This window comes from Cryptomeria japonica, chromosome 10 (assembly GCF_030272615.1).
Source record: "Cryptomeria japonica chromosome 10, Sugi_1.0, whole genome shotgun sequence".
In the NCBI taxonomy this organism is placed as follows: domain Eukaryota; kingdom Viridiplantae; phylum Streptophyta; class Pinopsida; order Cupressales; family Cupressaceae; genus Cryptomeria; species Cryptomeria japonica.
The window spans coordinates 151,827,331-151,843,644 of record NC_081414.1 but is presented as its reverse complement, the minus strand read 5'-3'; the positions used below and the strand labels follow the sequence as shown (position 1 = coordinate 151,843,644).

Sequence of the window (16,314 nt, the reverse complement as noted above, 5' to 3'; positions counted from 1 at the left end):
AAATCATCACTGCAGGCATAGACACCATCACACTGATGCATATCAATGAAGAAGCGACAATTGAAGTTAAGCTTAAGCTGAATGATTCCAGTTGACTACACAAGGCAAGTCTGCAATCAACAAATTGCTAGTAGTATGTATATACGAATTTCACCATCAATCAAGCACATTTCTTCCACTCATCTAATAACATGAAATCAAATATGAGAAGTATAGAGACCATGCAAATTGTCGAATCGACCCATAAATTTCGCCATTTCTTCAATGAAGTTTTACAAGTCTTTTACAACAACATCTTGGCAACAATCTTTGCCTTCTCTCTCTACTCTACTCTAATTGCTATTCTATCAACTGACTAATTCACTATTCTAACTATTCTCTATTCACTAACTCCTCTCTAACTGCCTTTACAAAATGAAGAGTCGAGGCTTATATAGTGCCCACAATACAATTCGATGGCTCAGATGAATTTGAGATCAATGGCCAAGATTCAACAATGAAAACCCTAATTAGGGTTTGTTACAACCATTACATAACATTTAATGCTTGACCAATGATAAAATTACATTTTTAGGACACATGTCTTCCCTAGAAAATTCGACCAATAGATAGCTGGGGTAGGTACATCGAAGTTTGTGCCACCTCCCATGAGTTAGGTACATTGAATCTGGACACGCTGAGGTGGACCTATCCGACTGGAGGAGTGATGACTAGGATGCCACCTCATCTGACACTTGTAATTTGGTAGATATTCAACTTGACGTTGCTGAGAAGCTAGCTTTAATTAACTCTTCTGAAACTATCTGCTTCTTCAACGAACCCTTGCTCTAACTTCTTGTGTCTTTGATGTGCAGGATGATTGATGTACCTTGCCTTGGAATGCTGGATTGGAAGAAGTTATTCCTGATGATACTTGACCGAAGAAGGCCGTCCTTGTCAATGCTAGACTGGAGGAGATCATCTTTGTCCTGGACTGGATCTTCTTTGATGAGAGCCTGCCGACTTGTAGATCCTCCGGGCTTTGGAGTCGCCATCTTGATAACTACACAACATTTCAAAATTAGTTCTCAAGCATTATATCTTGAAGTGTAGAAATCTAGACTTAAAAAAAGGAAGATTTAAGATTTTAATTAGGAAACTTCATGATAAATCTAGAGTTATCATTTCCTAATTAACCATGCAATACTTAGACTTTTCTAAAAAAAATGTCTAAAAATCAAACCTTCAACAAGGGTGTTAAGATGATTTCACCATACCTCCTCTTGAGTGCTAAACTCTAAGAAATGATGTAAAAATAGATGAATTTTGCTAGGCAAAATGTAGATCAAAGTTCTCCCTTGGATAAAATGCGCCTCCTTTAGCCTTCAAAAGAATCAACTCCACTTCCTTCTAGTCTTCAACACTTGAAATAAATTCGCTCCAAGCAAACCAGATTTCGCACCTCCAATTAGCTCTCCAAATTCGATCTTAAGGCAATGATTGAATGATTTGAATTGTGGAAAAACACCTCCAATATATAAAGTGCTCACCCCTGTGCTCCCTCTAGGCTGACTTGGCAAAAAAGAGATTAAAAATAAATAAATTTCCAAAAAAGGGGGGCCGACTTGGCAAAATAAGTGAAAATAAGGCCTTGTGCACTCTATATTTAATTTTAATTTAATAAAAATTAATTTTAAATGCCTTCACAATAAAAGTTCGATTTTTTAAGGCCTAAAATCAATTTATTAAATGCCAAAATTTTAATGTCAATTTAATCTTAATTTTCCACATGCCTCAAAATTAGCAATTTTAGCGGCCTAATGCAATTTGGAGAATATTAATTTTTAAAACAAGGCTTAATGAGATTTCATGAGGATTTCGCTCTAAACCCTCTCTGAGGGTCAGGAGCGACTTTTGATTTTTAGCCTTGAATATTCCACATTTCAACTTGAAAATCTCCTGGAGGGTAAATTGATATCCCGTTAACGTGTTGCACTTCAAATTTGACATTTTTTATGAGGAAAAATAGGTGAAAATGCAAATTTCGCTCTGGACCTTCACTGAGGGTCAAGAGCGATTTTTCATTTTTTGCTCAAGTTTAGCACTTTTCAACCTCCAAAACTTCTTCAAGATGTTTCAACTAGGTCCTTTCATGGAATTGCAAACTTAGCTTTGTCAAATTTTGGGAAAAAGGTGGGTTTTTGAAGTTTCTCGCTGTGGGCCTTCAGTGAGGGTCCGTAGCGATTTTTTGATTTTGAGCTTGATTTTCCATCATTTTTCATTAAAACTTTGTTCATCATTTGGCAATGTCCTTCCTTAATCCACTCCAACCAAATTCGCTTACGTGTTGCAAGGTAAAATGAGGTTTTTCAACAATATCGCTATGGGCCCTCTCTGAGGGTCCGTAGCAATTTTTTGCTGTGGGTCTTCACTGAGGGTCCGTAGCGATTTTTCATTTTTTGACCAGAATCATCAAGTTTTAAAGGCAAAATAATATTCATCCTGCTCTTGGAGGTCTTTTCTCCTTGTCCAAACCTTGCCTTAGTACCATTTTGAAGAAAACATGCATTTTTTGAAAATCTCGCTGTGGGCCTTCAGTGAGGGTCCGTAGCGATTTTTTGGTTCTAGGCAAACTCCTTCATCTTTTAATCTTCAAATCACCTCCAAGGCATAACACATCACATTCTCCTTCTGTCCAAGCAAGTTTTTATCTCAATTCTTCAAACCAAGGAGAGAAAACTGGAAAATCGCTATGGGCCCTCTTTGAGGGCCCATAGCGATTTTCGTAATTGCCTTCAAAATTTTGATTCTCAACAATTTCTTTTCACTTCAAGGCTTTTCAAACATCGCTCCAAACCCATGGCTAACCTTAGCCTTTCTCAAACTTGGATGAAAAATTCCCATTTTAGGTTTCTCGCTATGGGCCCTCTCTAAGGGTCCGGAGCGATTTCTCGCTGTGAGCCTTTAGTGAGGGTCCGTAGCGATTTTTTGATTTTGGGTTGATTTCTTCTTGTGTTGATCCTCCAAATTATATTCAACAGACAGAACATGCTTTCCTTCATCCCATCCAATCATAAAATCACTTTGATCTTGCAAGAATAATGCATATTTGAAAATCTCGCTGTGGGTCCTCTCTGAGGGTCCGTAGCGATTTTCGCTTCTTGGACCAAAATGCTTCACTTTTCATCTAAAAATCACTTTGCCAAGGGAGATGTTACCTTGTTCTTTGCTATGAATAAAAATTCATGTCCAAGAAAGGTCCAAAAATGTGCACACAAAGAAAATCGCTGTGGGCCCTCTCTGAGGGTCAGGAGAGATTTTTCCTTTCCTGGGCAAAACTCCTTCAGTTTATCATCTTTAATCAAGTCTGGATACTTCATTATGCTCATTCTATCCTTCATCATGCTCTTGACCTCTCAAATCGACCAAATAAGGCTAGCAATGACCCTTATAAGATTTCTCGCTGTGGGCCCTCTCTGAGGATCAGGAGCGATTTTTCTATTTTCAACAAGGTCCTTCATTATTTCAAGTCAAAACTTCTTTAGGCGGGTGGAGAAAGTCATTTATTTCCCCTTCATGATCAAAACTTGGTCTCTTTTTATTGCAAAATGAAGGAAATCAAAATCTCGCCCTGGGCCCTCTCTGAGGGTCAGGAGCGATTTTTCGCTGTGGGCCCTCTCTAAGGGTCAGGAGCGAAATTTGACTTTTTGAACTCTCTATCAGGATAATTTTATAGAATATAACATTTAAGTATAAGAACTTTCTTATACTTTAAGTTATATTCCATATATACTTTCAGGATGTTTGAGAGTGGTTTCAGACCTCCAGGAGCTATATTGCAAAATCTAGTTTTTGGAGGTTTTTCAGTTTCCAGACTTAGCCAAATTTCAGGATCAAGACTTTCAGACTTAGCCAAATTTCAGTATCAGGACTTTCACTCCAGCAGGACCTGCTATCCTATTGATCTCCTCGACAGCACTCATCTTGCAAAGGCTAATAGACAAAACCCTAAAAGACCTAAAGAACAAACCCTAGATAGCAAAAAGCAGGGGTCCCCATTTGCAATGGGGCGATGTGTGAAATGGTCACAACAGGATGTAGCTTGTAGGAGAAATTCCACCTTTTGTGGTCTTATTTTGCTGTTACACTCCACATTCAGTGGATCATCCACCTCTTGTGGAATATTATATTATTTCTCCTACCTACCCCTAGTATTTCTTATCTACCCTTGTTTCTCATTAAGCCACATGTCATGATTGTGTGCTCGTATATCCATATGGCCTTGTCTATATAAGCAGGCTCATATTCCTTGTATTGGTTAATCCAGTTGATCATTTGTATATTGATGAGAATACAGTTTGTTCTTGTCATTCATTGTATTGGTTAATCCAGTCATTTGTATATTGATGAGAATACAGTAAATCATTTGTATATTGATGAGAATACAGTTTGTTCTTGTCATTATATTCAACTGGCACTACTGAAATTTGATATTGTTGTCTTCTTTGCTCTTTGTTGTAGTATCGGACTTCTCTATCGCTAATGGAGATCTTTGATCAATCTAACACACGGGCTGGCAGAAAAACCAGCTTTGATACCACTGAAATATCCCCTTACTTTTTTTTCAATCATTTCCAGTTACAAACATCACAAAGCACCCGTTAGGGTTAGAATAGATAATCAGAACACTGCTGAAAGGTAACCCTTCCACTTTCTGATCACCAAGAACCTAGTGTGGGAAGGTGAGAGCATATGGTGATTGGGGGATTGTTAGCTTCAATAATCCACTGGAAATTACAATGCTAGGCGGCAAGCCAACCCCTTCCGCTTGTCTAGCGGGCAATAGAATTTTAACAACAATTTGGCTGTGTAACCAGCCAACTACAATTCAAGGAGTCTGAAGTAAACAACAATCACTCGACCAATTATTCAATGGGAGGATTGAAAATGAAAATAACAATCCACTCAACCACTTATTCAGCAGGAGGCGTCATTACAATAAGATGAGATAGGTGGCCAAGCCAACCTCTTCCACTTATTCAATGGATCTTATAATACAATTCAGAATAAGATAGTTGTTAGTACTACTAATCAGCTTTACATTACATAGCATGAATTTTCAAATTAGAGAATATCACTGTCCAACGCTGCAAATGATGTATTATGCACTCCCAAAGCTACAAAGACTAACTACTCCAAAAACACACTACACACTTCAATTTTCAGAATCTGATATGCAAGAACAGCAAGCTAGAAAACGCAAACCAGTAACACTTAACCACATTAAAATGCTCACAACTCAATCAATACTCCACGGACTGACTCAAAATTGATTGCAAATGAAAGCTAGGAGGTAGGCGATCATGCTAAGACCCATAAAATGCAACATACTCACACAAACATATTTTGCATGCATCCCAAGACAGCTCCAGCATGGTACGGTTAGGGTAGAAAGTACGATTTGCAATATAAAATCAAGACTCCAAATTAAGAGTTGAAAACTGACATGAAGAATCACCTAGGGCATAGGGAAAGGTTGAGCGAATACCCAGAACCATTGAAGAATCATGTGGAGACTTGTGAATTAAACACACCTACAGCCACGCTGAAACCAGCAACCTGCAACTCACACACTTCACACCAAAAATCAGAAAACATCAAACATAAACTCCTCAATGTACTCCATCTATTCTCCTGAGTGAATAATAGTCTCACAGTCTCAACTAGTCGCTATCTTTCAAGCGAGAAGCTAAACATTCAACCAGGGGGTAAGCATTCCTCGAAGCATTCAATCGAAATTCCGGCAACACTTTGTTGCAATATTCATGGATACCCCAAAATGAGAGCCCAAGGCCTTTGTTTATAATCTTCTCCCCAAATCGAACTTCCTTTCCATCCAATATGGATTTAAACATTGACATTCAAATTTCTTTAATTTGGCTTTCGTTTCATTTCATTCCATCTCCTTCCCAAATTGCTCAAGTGCATAGATGAGTCACTTTATTAAAAATGCCAATAATGCATAAAGTGAGCACTCAACATAAACTTAGGGAAATGACTTTTAAATATTAATATAACTTAAGCAATCCTATTTAGAAAATCGTCCAACTTGCCTTAAGTTATAATTTAATTAAAAACACCATTTTTCACCAAATATTGAACCTGCCAAAACAAGCTCCAAGGATATGGGAAAACAAACTAGGAGAATTGCCCTGTCAGAAATAGCCACTAAACTGAGCTGCATAACCCCTGCCAAAAATAGCACTTACTAATAATAGCATACTGCTAAATATAGTAAGTGTGTCCAAAGTGATTTTAACCCCAATCTGAGTAGCTATCGTACTTACTAAAAATAGTAAGTCCAAAAAAGGTCTTCAGATTCATTTGCATGTTACACCATCGCGAAGCTCTATGAAAACCCAGAGAAATAAGCTGCCTTCATCTCTACTTACTAAAAATAGTAAGTTTGCCAAACTTCTCTGCTTGCTATGCACGTACCATTATTGCAAAGCTTTCCAAAAACCCAGAAGGAATCCAGAACCAAAACTGACAAACTCCAACATGCAAGCCATCAAAAATGCTAAAACATCCTCCCAGAGCTAGAAAACCCTAATTTCTACTTCCGACTAACCTATGGATCTCCGAGATAGGCTAACAGTCAACTAAGTTGATTATTGTTGAGAAGGGGACATTACATGCCACCCCCCACCATCCATGTTGTGTTGTGCACACCCTCCCCGTCTCCGACAGGGACTCTCTTCCTTTTTTTGCCCTACTAGCCCTAAGAGAGAGAGAGAGAGAAAGAGAGAGAGAGAGAGAGAGAGATGCACAGGCGTATTTGGAATCCAAGCCCATAAGCCAAATCTGCATGGCCTCCTAGAGACAAAGAAGCTTGGCATATAGAATGAAGGTGAGGTCTGAGCGTATGAGAGACTAAGTAAATGAGGGGAGGAAAGATTGAAATCCTAATGTCTTTCCAAGGGTCTAGCTTCACACCAACTAAATTCAATGTTTTCTATCAAAAGACTGGAATTGGCTTTCAAACTAAAGACCTCCTTGCACTAGGTCTCATCCTAAACTTTGTTGATGTTACAGTCAAAATGGGTTAAGTTCTTTTTCCCAAAATTATTGCAACCCCCTAAGAAAACACTGAAATTCATTAGATGCCTCTTCAAGTTCGGCTCTAGCAAGAGAAAAGTGAATAAGAAATATTTTAAAAGGTTCTTCATGCCCCCTTGCAAATGCCTAAAAAAGGACCGAAATTCACCTTTACCTCTGCAATTTCGGTATTTGCTAAACTTTTTGCTTGCAAATACCTTAGAAAATCTTTAAGTTTATACCAAATTTCACTAAGGTATGAGCATTTCGGAGTTTGCTAGACTTTTGGCTTGAAAATCTTGTGGTTTAGACCGAGGTTCATGTGTTTGCAAAGAAATAAGAGATGAACTTTCTCATTTTGTGCCACCAAGTTTCAGTCAAGGGCATCAAAGACCCCTCATCGACATAGGCAAAGCATTGCAGCATTAGATTTAAGTGTTTAGGAGGGATAGAGGCCAAGGCAATGAAAGAGGAACAAGGTATAAAGCAAAGTTGCAGACCAAACCTCAGTGTTTGCTAAAACAATAACCCCATTCCCTAAGCCTTGCCAAAGTTTATGCCTTTCATGAGCAAAGTTCGGACTTTTCTAAACCTTTGGCATTCCAAAATGCCTGAAAACACTGAAGTTCTGGCCAAATTTCATCAATGGCTAAGAAAGTTCAGTGTTGACAGATCTTTTGGCCTAAAAATGCAAAAGTTTAGACCGAGCTTGATCAATTCATGAGGAAGTTTGGAGTTTTCTGAACTTTTTGCTTGCCAACCCCATGGAAAAGACCGAACTTTATACTGAAATTCATGCATGTCTTTCAAACTTCAGTGTCTACAAAAGGTGGCAGTAAAACATGGTTTCCAGTGACCCTTCCAAGCTCGAGGTAAAGGCAGAACATTCTTAGTTTGTGCCATCATTTGGTGATGTCCTAATACCTCCTTCAAATGCTGAGTTTTCATTCCCAAGCCTGCTTCCCAAAGTTGGATTTTGCAATCACAAAAGGTGAGATTGAGAGCATCAAGGACCCTTACTTAACAAACGGAGTGGCATTTCAAAACTAGTGTTGATTGAAGCTCAAAATCAAGGATAGTCTTCATTCCCAAAGTGCCTTTCTCAATTATCCCAAGCTTATGAAGTTCATCACTTCCTCAAAACCAAAAGACCCTCTAGGACACGATGGTAGAGTAATGCTCAAATCCTTCGGGGAATGTGTGAATGGTAAAATGATGATTGATCCTTGACTTGTGTGTCAATGCAGGATGAAGAACCAGGGGAGGCCATGTGGAGATGCTTGGGAGAAAGTAAGCTCTACAGCACTACCATCCGTAGCACCGATTGAGTCGGAGGATTCCCAGGATAAAGTCAGAGAGAGAATTCCATGCCAGCATCCTGAAGATGTCAGCGAGTGGAGCCAAAGACAAAGCAAGAAGGGTTATATGAGCAAGGACCCCTACCACCATCGACATGGCAACAAGTTAATAGCCAGAGCATAAGATTGAGGAAGGATCATAGAACGATGTGTTGTAGGGGGCAATTGGTGCCATTCCCAGAATTCTAGAAAATAGTGACAGGTGCATGCACGGAACGCTATAGGACATGCAAAAAGAAAAAAAGAACAGTTGGAGATAACAGAAAATAATTTTCTTGTAAAAGCAATTGCTTTATTGTAAGATGACTACTTGTGGGCCCGGTTTAATGCAATTCAAAAGGGGGCCACAAGTTAGTTATTTCCCAGCTACCAAATTCACCTTTTTGTGCCTCGAGCCCCATGTATTCTTGTCTCCTAGTAGGATTAACTGAAAACAATTGAGGGTAGTTGGAAAAGTGGTTGATGGTTGTTGAGATCATTAACCAAAAAACCGTCAGGACTTCTAGAAGGCAAATCTGAGCCATTGGATGGATGGAATCCTGGCCATTGATTTAGAATGTAAAACCTATAAAAGGCCAATGCCTCTCTCATTGTAAGGGGTTAGAAAGGCTAGAAGATTAGATTTTTGAGGCTAGCAGTTTAAAAGTAGCAGTAGTTAGAAATAGAAGTAGAATAGAGTAGGATTGTTGGACAGAAATTGTTGTAATAGCAGTTAGAACAAATGAATAAAGCATTGAAGAATGATGTTTTTGCCATTTGCTCTAACCTATATGCATGGTTTCTTTTCATCAAGTTAGCAAAGTTCAATGATCTTAATGGTGGAGTGTGAGGGTATTTGATTTGATTTCAGGTTCATACCATTGGAGGCATGCTAATTGTAGGTCTCTATGCATGGTTAGTCTGAGCCTACCATTGCTCTTAGTTCAATTGTGAATGTTTTGTTTCAGATTGCGCCAAAATTGGGTATCTAAATGAATAATTCATAGTCTGAAAATCCTTCTATTTCCCTTGGAGCTTGCACCATTCCTGTGGAATTGTGAGTTTATCTCTAGCTGAGCGGGAACTAGTTTATTCGAAATTTGTCTACCTATACCACCAACTGTTACTGTCATTGTCCCTAGAATCTCTAAACCCTAATCCCTTTGCTATTTATTTCGCCCAATTCAAGAATCAAACCATCGCCAGATTGCTATACCAAATGCAGGCCAGCTTGTAAAATGCATAAAGCCCCTCATGTTTATCAGCAATACACATCAATTACTGAGTTATCCTAAGCAAGTCAAGCACTGATAGTTGGAACCTTGAGGTTATCCCCTATGATTAGTCCGAACAGCATTAGGTATTTTCTTATTCAAGAGAGAATAGGATACACTTAGCATTCTATTATGCGTTGACCGAAAGTGCAAGTTTTTGCAATCAACAATCCCCAAATGTAGGCACTTGGTCCCCCCATCCCCTGTCTTAGAAATCCATGGAACATTAGCCAGAACTGAGTTTGCAAACTATGGATAGGAATCATAGGATCATCAAGTGCAATCCAATATGACAATCAAAAAAGGAGTTATGTGTTTAACTATATGCATCATTTCAAAAGTGATATAACCAGGCTATTTTTTCTGTTGCTTTGAGAGGATAGAATAAGAACCAAACAAATGCCAAAATACAAAATTCATTTCATACCTCAATCTTGTCAGAAACAAACTAGATTATGCCTGTTTTATATGAGTTTTCCAGTAAAATCGTCGCAATTGCTTGAGTTACACTGAATAACTGAGATCTATGCCCTCAACTTGCACAAGAGTGATCCAAAGGGAAATTGACCCATATTCATTTAAATATTGCATGGGTAAGTCAAGACAACAACCACAGCAACTCTGAAAAACTATAAACTCGTACCCTGAACAAAGATCCCAAAAAGACCTTCTCAGCTTCTCTCCTTTTGTAAGCATATGGTAAATTGCTAATAGTGACATATCACACAATGCCGTCTTAGAATCAAAAATTGGACTCTAAAACAAATACTGCTGCTACTGTACATACCGACATTGACTCGTACTTCAATTAGTAAAAAATGAGCGTGCCAGATGGTGGAAGCCTGTTTACTCCATAAAGGAGGCGCAGGTTATAATCCATTGGGATGAGCATATACATGGCAATGGCACAGTTCCGCACCTTCTTGCCAACACATATTAGACGCACAGAAAGCAAGAGGTGGTCCCATTTACGTTTAGACATCGTGCGCCTTAAAGACTAAATCACTTAAGCGTTTAACCTCCAAACCAGCTTAAACTTAAAACTTCTCAACTTCTCTCCTTTTGTAAGCATATGGTAAATTGCTAATAGCGACATGTCACACAATGCAATCTTAGAATGAGAAACTGGTCTCTAAAGCAAATACTGCTGCAACTGTACACACCGACATTGACTCGTACTTCAATTAGTACAAATTGAGCGGGCCTGACGGTGGAGGCCTGTTTACTTCATAGAGAAGACACGTATTCTAATCCATTGGGATGAGCATATACATTTTAGTAGCACAGTTCCGTACCTTCTTGCCAACACATATTAGACACGCAGAAGGCAAGGAGTGGCCTCACATCGTTTAGGCGTCGTGCGCCTTAAAAGCTAATTTACTTAAGCATTCAACCCCTAAACCCTGCTTAAACTTAAACCCCACAAGGCCTGAAGACACCGTACAGTAAAAAATATCTTCGCCACACAAGCATTACATAATATGAAACAAAAATAACTCTAAAAACATAGAAAAACTTCAAACTAAAACTGCACTCCATATCCAAATTCAGAAACATCCAGAAAATTCAGATAAGAATGAAATGCAAAAAGGGCAGTCAAGTTGAATAAATTGCCTGCATATTAGTCATGTCCATAACTCTCCAGATCATGCCGGGGCGAGTACGCAGGTACTTTCTGAGCATATTTCCGATGACCACTTTGGAGAAGTCGATATTCGTTATACGCTTAAATCCTGCGTCGTATAGCTTTTCTGAAAGCTCGGAGTTTCCGCAGCCAGGAATAAGGATGTCCAACTCCAGTTGGCCATTGCTGGAATGGAGAGCACAGTGTTGGGCGAGGGGCTCCGCCAGATTCGACCACTCGCCGTACCACTCGAAGGGCTTGTCTGATCGGATTTTGAAAAAATCGTCCCAGTTTTCACGACTAGTAAAGTCTTCAAGGGCTTTCATTAGAGTTTTTTGAGCTTCTGGAGCATCCATTTTGCGAATACCAGACTGTTTTCTTTTCCTGATCTTTGCTTATTGCTGTGTATTGAAAAGAAATGAATCTCTTTGTGTTTTCCAAACGGTATCGTTGGAATCAAATTTGAATATTAATAAATTATCCATTTCCTACTGCTTTTATTTTGTATTTCATATTTACGGCCGAAGCTAATTTAGGGTATCCACAGTCATATTTAGTTCTATTTTTTGAGCGAATTCCCAACTGAAATTTTATTACCTTAAGTCGAAGAACTTTTTCAGTATTTTTTTTTTTTTTCTTTTACAAATTACATTATAAAATATTTTTTAATAAAATAAAAGAAGAAGAATATTAATATATGTATGCCCTTTTAATGGACTTTTCCTTGGGTTAGTTCGAAGTGTCACACGATCAAAGTGGAGTGGAGAAAACAAGAATAAGAATAGATTAAAATTAATTTCAATGGGGCTTCAAAAAGAAACCCAGGACTATCAGAGGAGGGTACATAGCTCGTAATTGAAAAGGTGATTTCTCACCCTCGACACGAGATGGCTTCCGACAGGAACAAATAATGAAGCAGAAGCTCAAGTTGCACGATGTGGAGTGAGGATGGCCAAACGGTTAGCAATTTCTAATTTGCACCTTGAAGGTGATTCGCTAATAATTATTAATACCTTAATTAAGGGGGAGACACTCTCATGGAAGCTAGACAAATTTACAAAAATAATTTTAAAGGAGATTAATGAATTTGAAAACTTTCAAATATCACATACCCTACAGTAGGGCAATACCGTCACAGACACTCTATCCAAGGCAAGGATGTCATTAAATGTTATGCAAGGAGAAGAGACATGGGACGATTTTGAAGGGATTGAGTTGACGAAACGAAGATGATCGCATGTCAGTGTTTGGGAGGAAGTGGTGAAGTGTAATTGCCAAGGTGTGAGGTGGGAGATTTAAAGTAAACTTTGGGGTGGTTTTCATTTCAAAACAAGGTGGAGAGTGAGTGAGAGGAAGCATTTAGGATCTTGTGAACTAGTGTAGAGCGAAGAGGATGGAGGCCAATTTCTCACTCTCGTCACCTAAACTACAAATGGTCCTTCATGGTAAAATCTCTAAGAAGAGGCTATGTGGTTTCTTCAAGCACAAGGATCCTATTTTTCTTCAAATTCTAGACATATTGCTTGGGGGGGATTTTATGAAATCAAAATTTAGGTTTCGCACCAATGTAAACATAGTTTCATTGGTGGTTGCTTGGGGTTTGGAACAGGGTACTAAGGAGGAGGTGGAGTGGGTGCTTCGGGCTTGTATCTTAGAGGCATATCTCTTTGGGCTCAAATCATTGCTAGCAAGAGCAGTACCAGGGAAAATTTTGTGCAAGAGCATCAGTGAAGGTATCTGCACTGGCAAGGAGAGTGTAGAATTCATGCCATTCATTTTGTGGAGGGATGGTGAGAACAGAGAAGAAAAGCGAGAGGATGCCCAAATCGGTTGGGAGGCACTGAAAAAGTTTGTGCAAGGGAAGGAGATTGAATAGATTGCTTGGGAGGAAAGAAATAAACAGGGTCATCAATACCCGAAATTCAACCCTAAAGATTACTGGGATAATGGCCCAAGTAAGCCAAAGATGTAGGAATCCAAGTAATCGATGTCAAAATGGGGTTTTGAGCTAGTATTTTGTTGTTTGTTTTTTGTATCATGGTCTCCAATTTTGTATGGCAAGTAGGGATTTTGTGAATATATGAAATGTAATTGGTATAAGGGTTCAAGGGGTGGTATGCAAGAAAACTGGTTTGAATATGGAGACCATTTAGCGTCAAGGTTAGGTGATAATGTGGGAACTCGTATACAGCTTTGGCTTTTGCTCAATGTAGTTTTAACATTAAAGTATACTTTGCCTAGGCGTCTTGAGAGGTGGTGGTCTTGCAGGGCAATTTTTGTTACAGTCATGATGGTTCATGGCCAGTGAAAGATATCATACATAGTTTAATAATTGAAAACATAGTTTATAATCTGCAATTATTATTAATAAAAATCATCTATTACTTATCTATATCTCTCTCTATATATATATTATATAATATATATGAGATGTGAGAGTTAAGCGGATGATTCTTTTATATATATATATATATATGAGGTGTGAGAGTTAAGCGGATGATTCTTGGACCGAAATAAGTATTGTAAGCATTTTGTATTATGGTGCAAATTCTGTACACTGAAATTTTAAGTGTGAGTGTCTTATGGGCTTAAAGGGAATTTAGTTGCCACGAGCTTGTAATTCATGGGGCTAAGATAGTAGAGTGTGGGAATCCGTTGGAAGCCAAACATTTCTGGTGTAACCGAACCTGTGCATTCTGAGTCTGGGTTTCTGTAAATTTGTAACAATTTTGACATAAAACAAATTCTTTGCCCCGAATTCTTGTGTTGTGAATTTTATTTTCTGTAGCTTTATTTTTGCATCATGCGTAATTATTTGCATTGAGATTTTATTTCTTGGTGTGTTGGTTTGAAACTTGTGTTGTGCGAAATACAGTTCGATTCCACGAGGCGTAGTCCAGCCTGTGCGCTCCTCGGATCTTCCCGAGTCGAGTGACTCACAGGTCCGGTGTCGTAGGAAGTTGTGCTCCAGTGCAGCCCCTAAAAGTTGGTGTATATATATTTTTTTATATTTTTTCTGGACATATCTTCACCTATTTTATATAGATTAAAGAAGATATATATGGTAGCAGGAATGAGAGTTTGAATATGTAAGAAAAAAAATTATTATGATTGTTAGTGATATCAATTAATATATAGAGAATTATTGGTATTTTTAAGAAAATAGATCTATAAGCTTTAAATTATATATATATATATATATATATATATATATATATATATATATATATATATATATATGTGAGATTTTTAAAGTTATGTTAATTTTATTTGTAATATTGTGGCATATTACATTCACATAATGGATGTAAAAATGTTCGTGAATAAAAACTAGGAGCATTAAATTTGACGTGTTTGTGACACTTAAATGCATGAAAAGTAAAAAAAAATTAATTTATTTTCTTCTCTCAACTACCACTCGCTCTGAGTTTAACTATCTCTATCATGCTATTAGTTAACTTCGTAATTATCTCAGCATATTTTTTTTATCAGTTAAAGTTACCATATTTTATTCACAATCAAAAATTTACGATTGGAATTACAAGGTGTCATTAAGCCTTGTATATTCAATTTCATAACACCACTATCTACTCCTTACTCAATTTAAAAGCTTCTCTAACACCCAACTCCACATCCCTGTGGGTCCTATTTTTCAGCCTCTTAGTAAGATATAATAACTAATTCCAAGCAAATTTGCAAAAGTTATGATGAAAAGATGTGGTTCCTCGCAATCTTATCAAGCTTTATGATTCATGACCCCCCTATCCGCCTGGAGAAATACATCGCTCTGACCTATATTCCTTATAACACTTCATTTTAGATCTCTGTCAAAATTGCCCTCCCATCAGCCCCTCAATCGCCAACATCCTCCACATTCTTCTTGAAGGGCATCACATTCGGATCCTCTAACCACTCAATCTGATCCAATTTATTAATTTCATACCCCCTATTTAACGCTTTTATCTGCAATCATGTTACCTTCTCTTAGAATTTGGGATATTTTAAAGTCTTGAGAGTTCTAAAACTTATCCTGAATCAGTTTAATAAACTTGTTAATCTTCCAGTTTTGTGCCTCTCCCATGGAGATATTGTTGGTTCTACCATTTGTTTCCTCAGGATTTCCTAAGAATTAGCCTTCTCCTATCAACAGAAATCCGTGACAAATGGCCAATTGACAAGAATCACTTACAAATGCAAGCAATTCTTCTACTCTTTGGGCTTTGCACGACCCAGGTGGGTAAACCTTTGCAATATTGACATATCTAAAACAAGTAATGGCAAGTATTGCCTCCAAGTAGATGAATCTCAGTAAAATAATTCAAAACACGTATGAATTCATTTATAATTGGCCCCATTCTGAGTATTTATCATTAAATGCATTCTTGAGAGTGAAACTCCTATTCTAACTCTAACCTACAACAAATATAAAGAAAATTTGCTTTGATTTCAATTTGGTTACTGAAAAAACATACTATGGGGACCGGTACCTTATCTATTGGAATAGAGTTGCATATTCAATGAAATTGGCAAAGATTACACATATAATTCTAAATGCATATGCATTACAAATGCATCCAATTGTCACACATATGGATCATACTTATTTAATCACCACCATCCTTTTAAAGTCATTGTAAGACACGAATGGTATTTCATTCCTTGCTTGAAGGAAACCCAATTTATGCATCACACATTCATGAAAAAATCACAAACACAAATTCACCTATCCTTGATAGACAAATTCATACAAAAGAAAGAGAATAAAATGGGAGACAATCCATAGTGATATTTTCATTAATCTCTTAAATTTGTAACCATACAATTCATAAAAAACAAACTCTATGAAATTCACTAAGCATAAGAACTTTCTATTCTATCAACTTGAGCCTTACACAATTTCAGAACCCTTACAAAGTAACCTCAACTTCACTTTTATAACACAAGGGAGCAACAAGCTTCAAGTTACTTTGTCATGTGTCAAAATTCAACTTGATCACAAAAG

The 16,314-nt window shown here is 37.7% G+C and overlaps 1 protein-coding gene across 2 annotated transcripts in view; it reads right to left on the bottom strand.

The window, feature by feature from the left end:
• LOC131047991 (uncharacterized) overlaps positions 1-11,843 on the bottom strand; it is a 196,653-nt gene extending 184,810 nt beyond the window's left edge. Inside the window, exon 1 of one of the 2 annotated variants that reach the window (XM_057981806.2) lies at positions 11,303-11,843. In XM_057981806.2, the coding sequence (XP_057837789.1) occupies positions 11,303-11,668 (366 nt within the window). In that variant the 5' untranslated portion in view covers positions 11,669-11,843. The remainder of the gene's footprint in view (positions 1-11,302) is intronic. The other variant, XM_057981805.2, reaches the window with a different exon arrangement.
• Between the last annotated feature and the right edge of the window lie 4,471 nt (positions 11,844-16,314).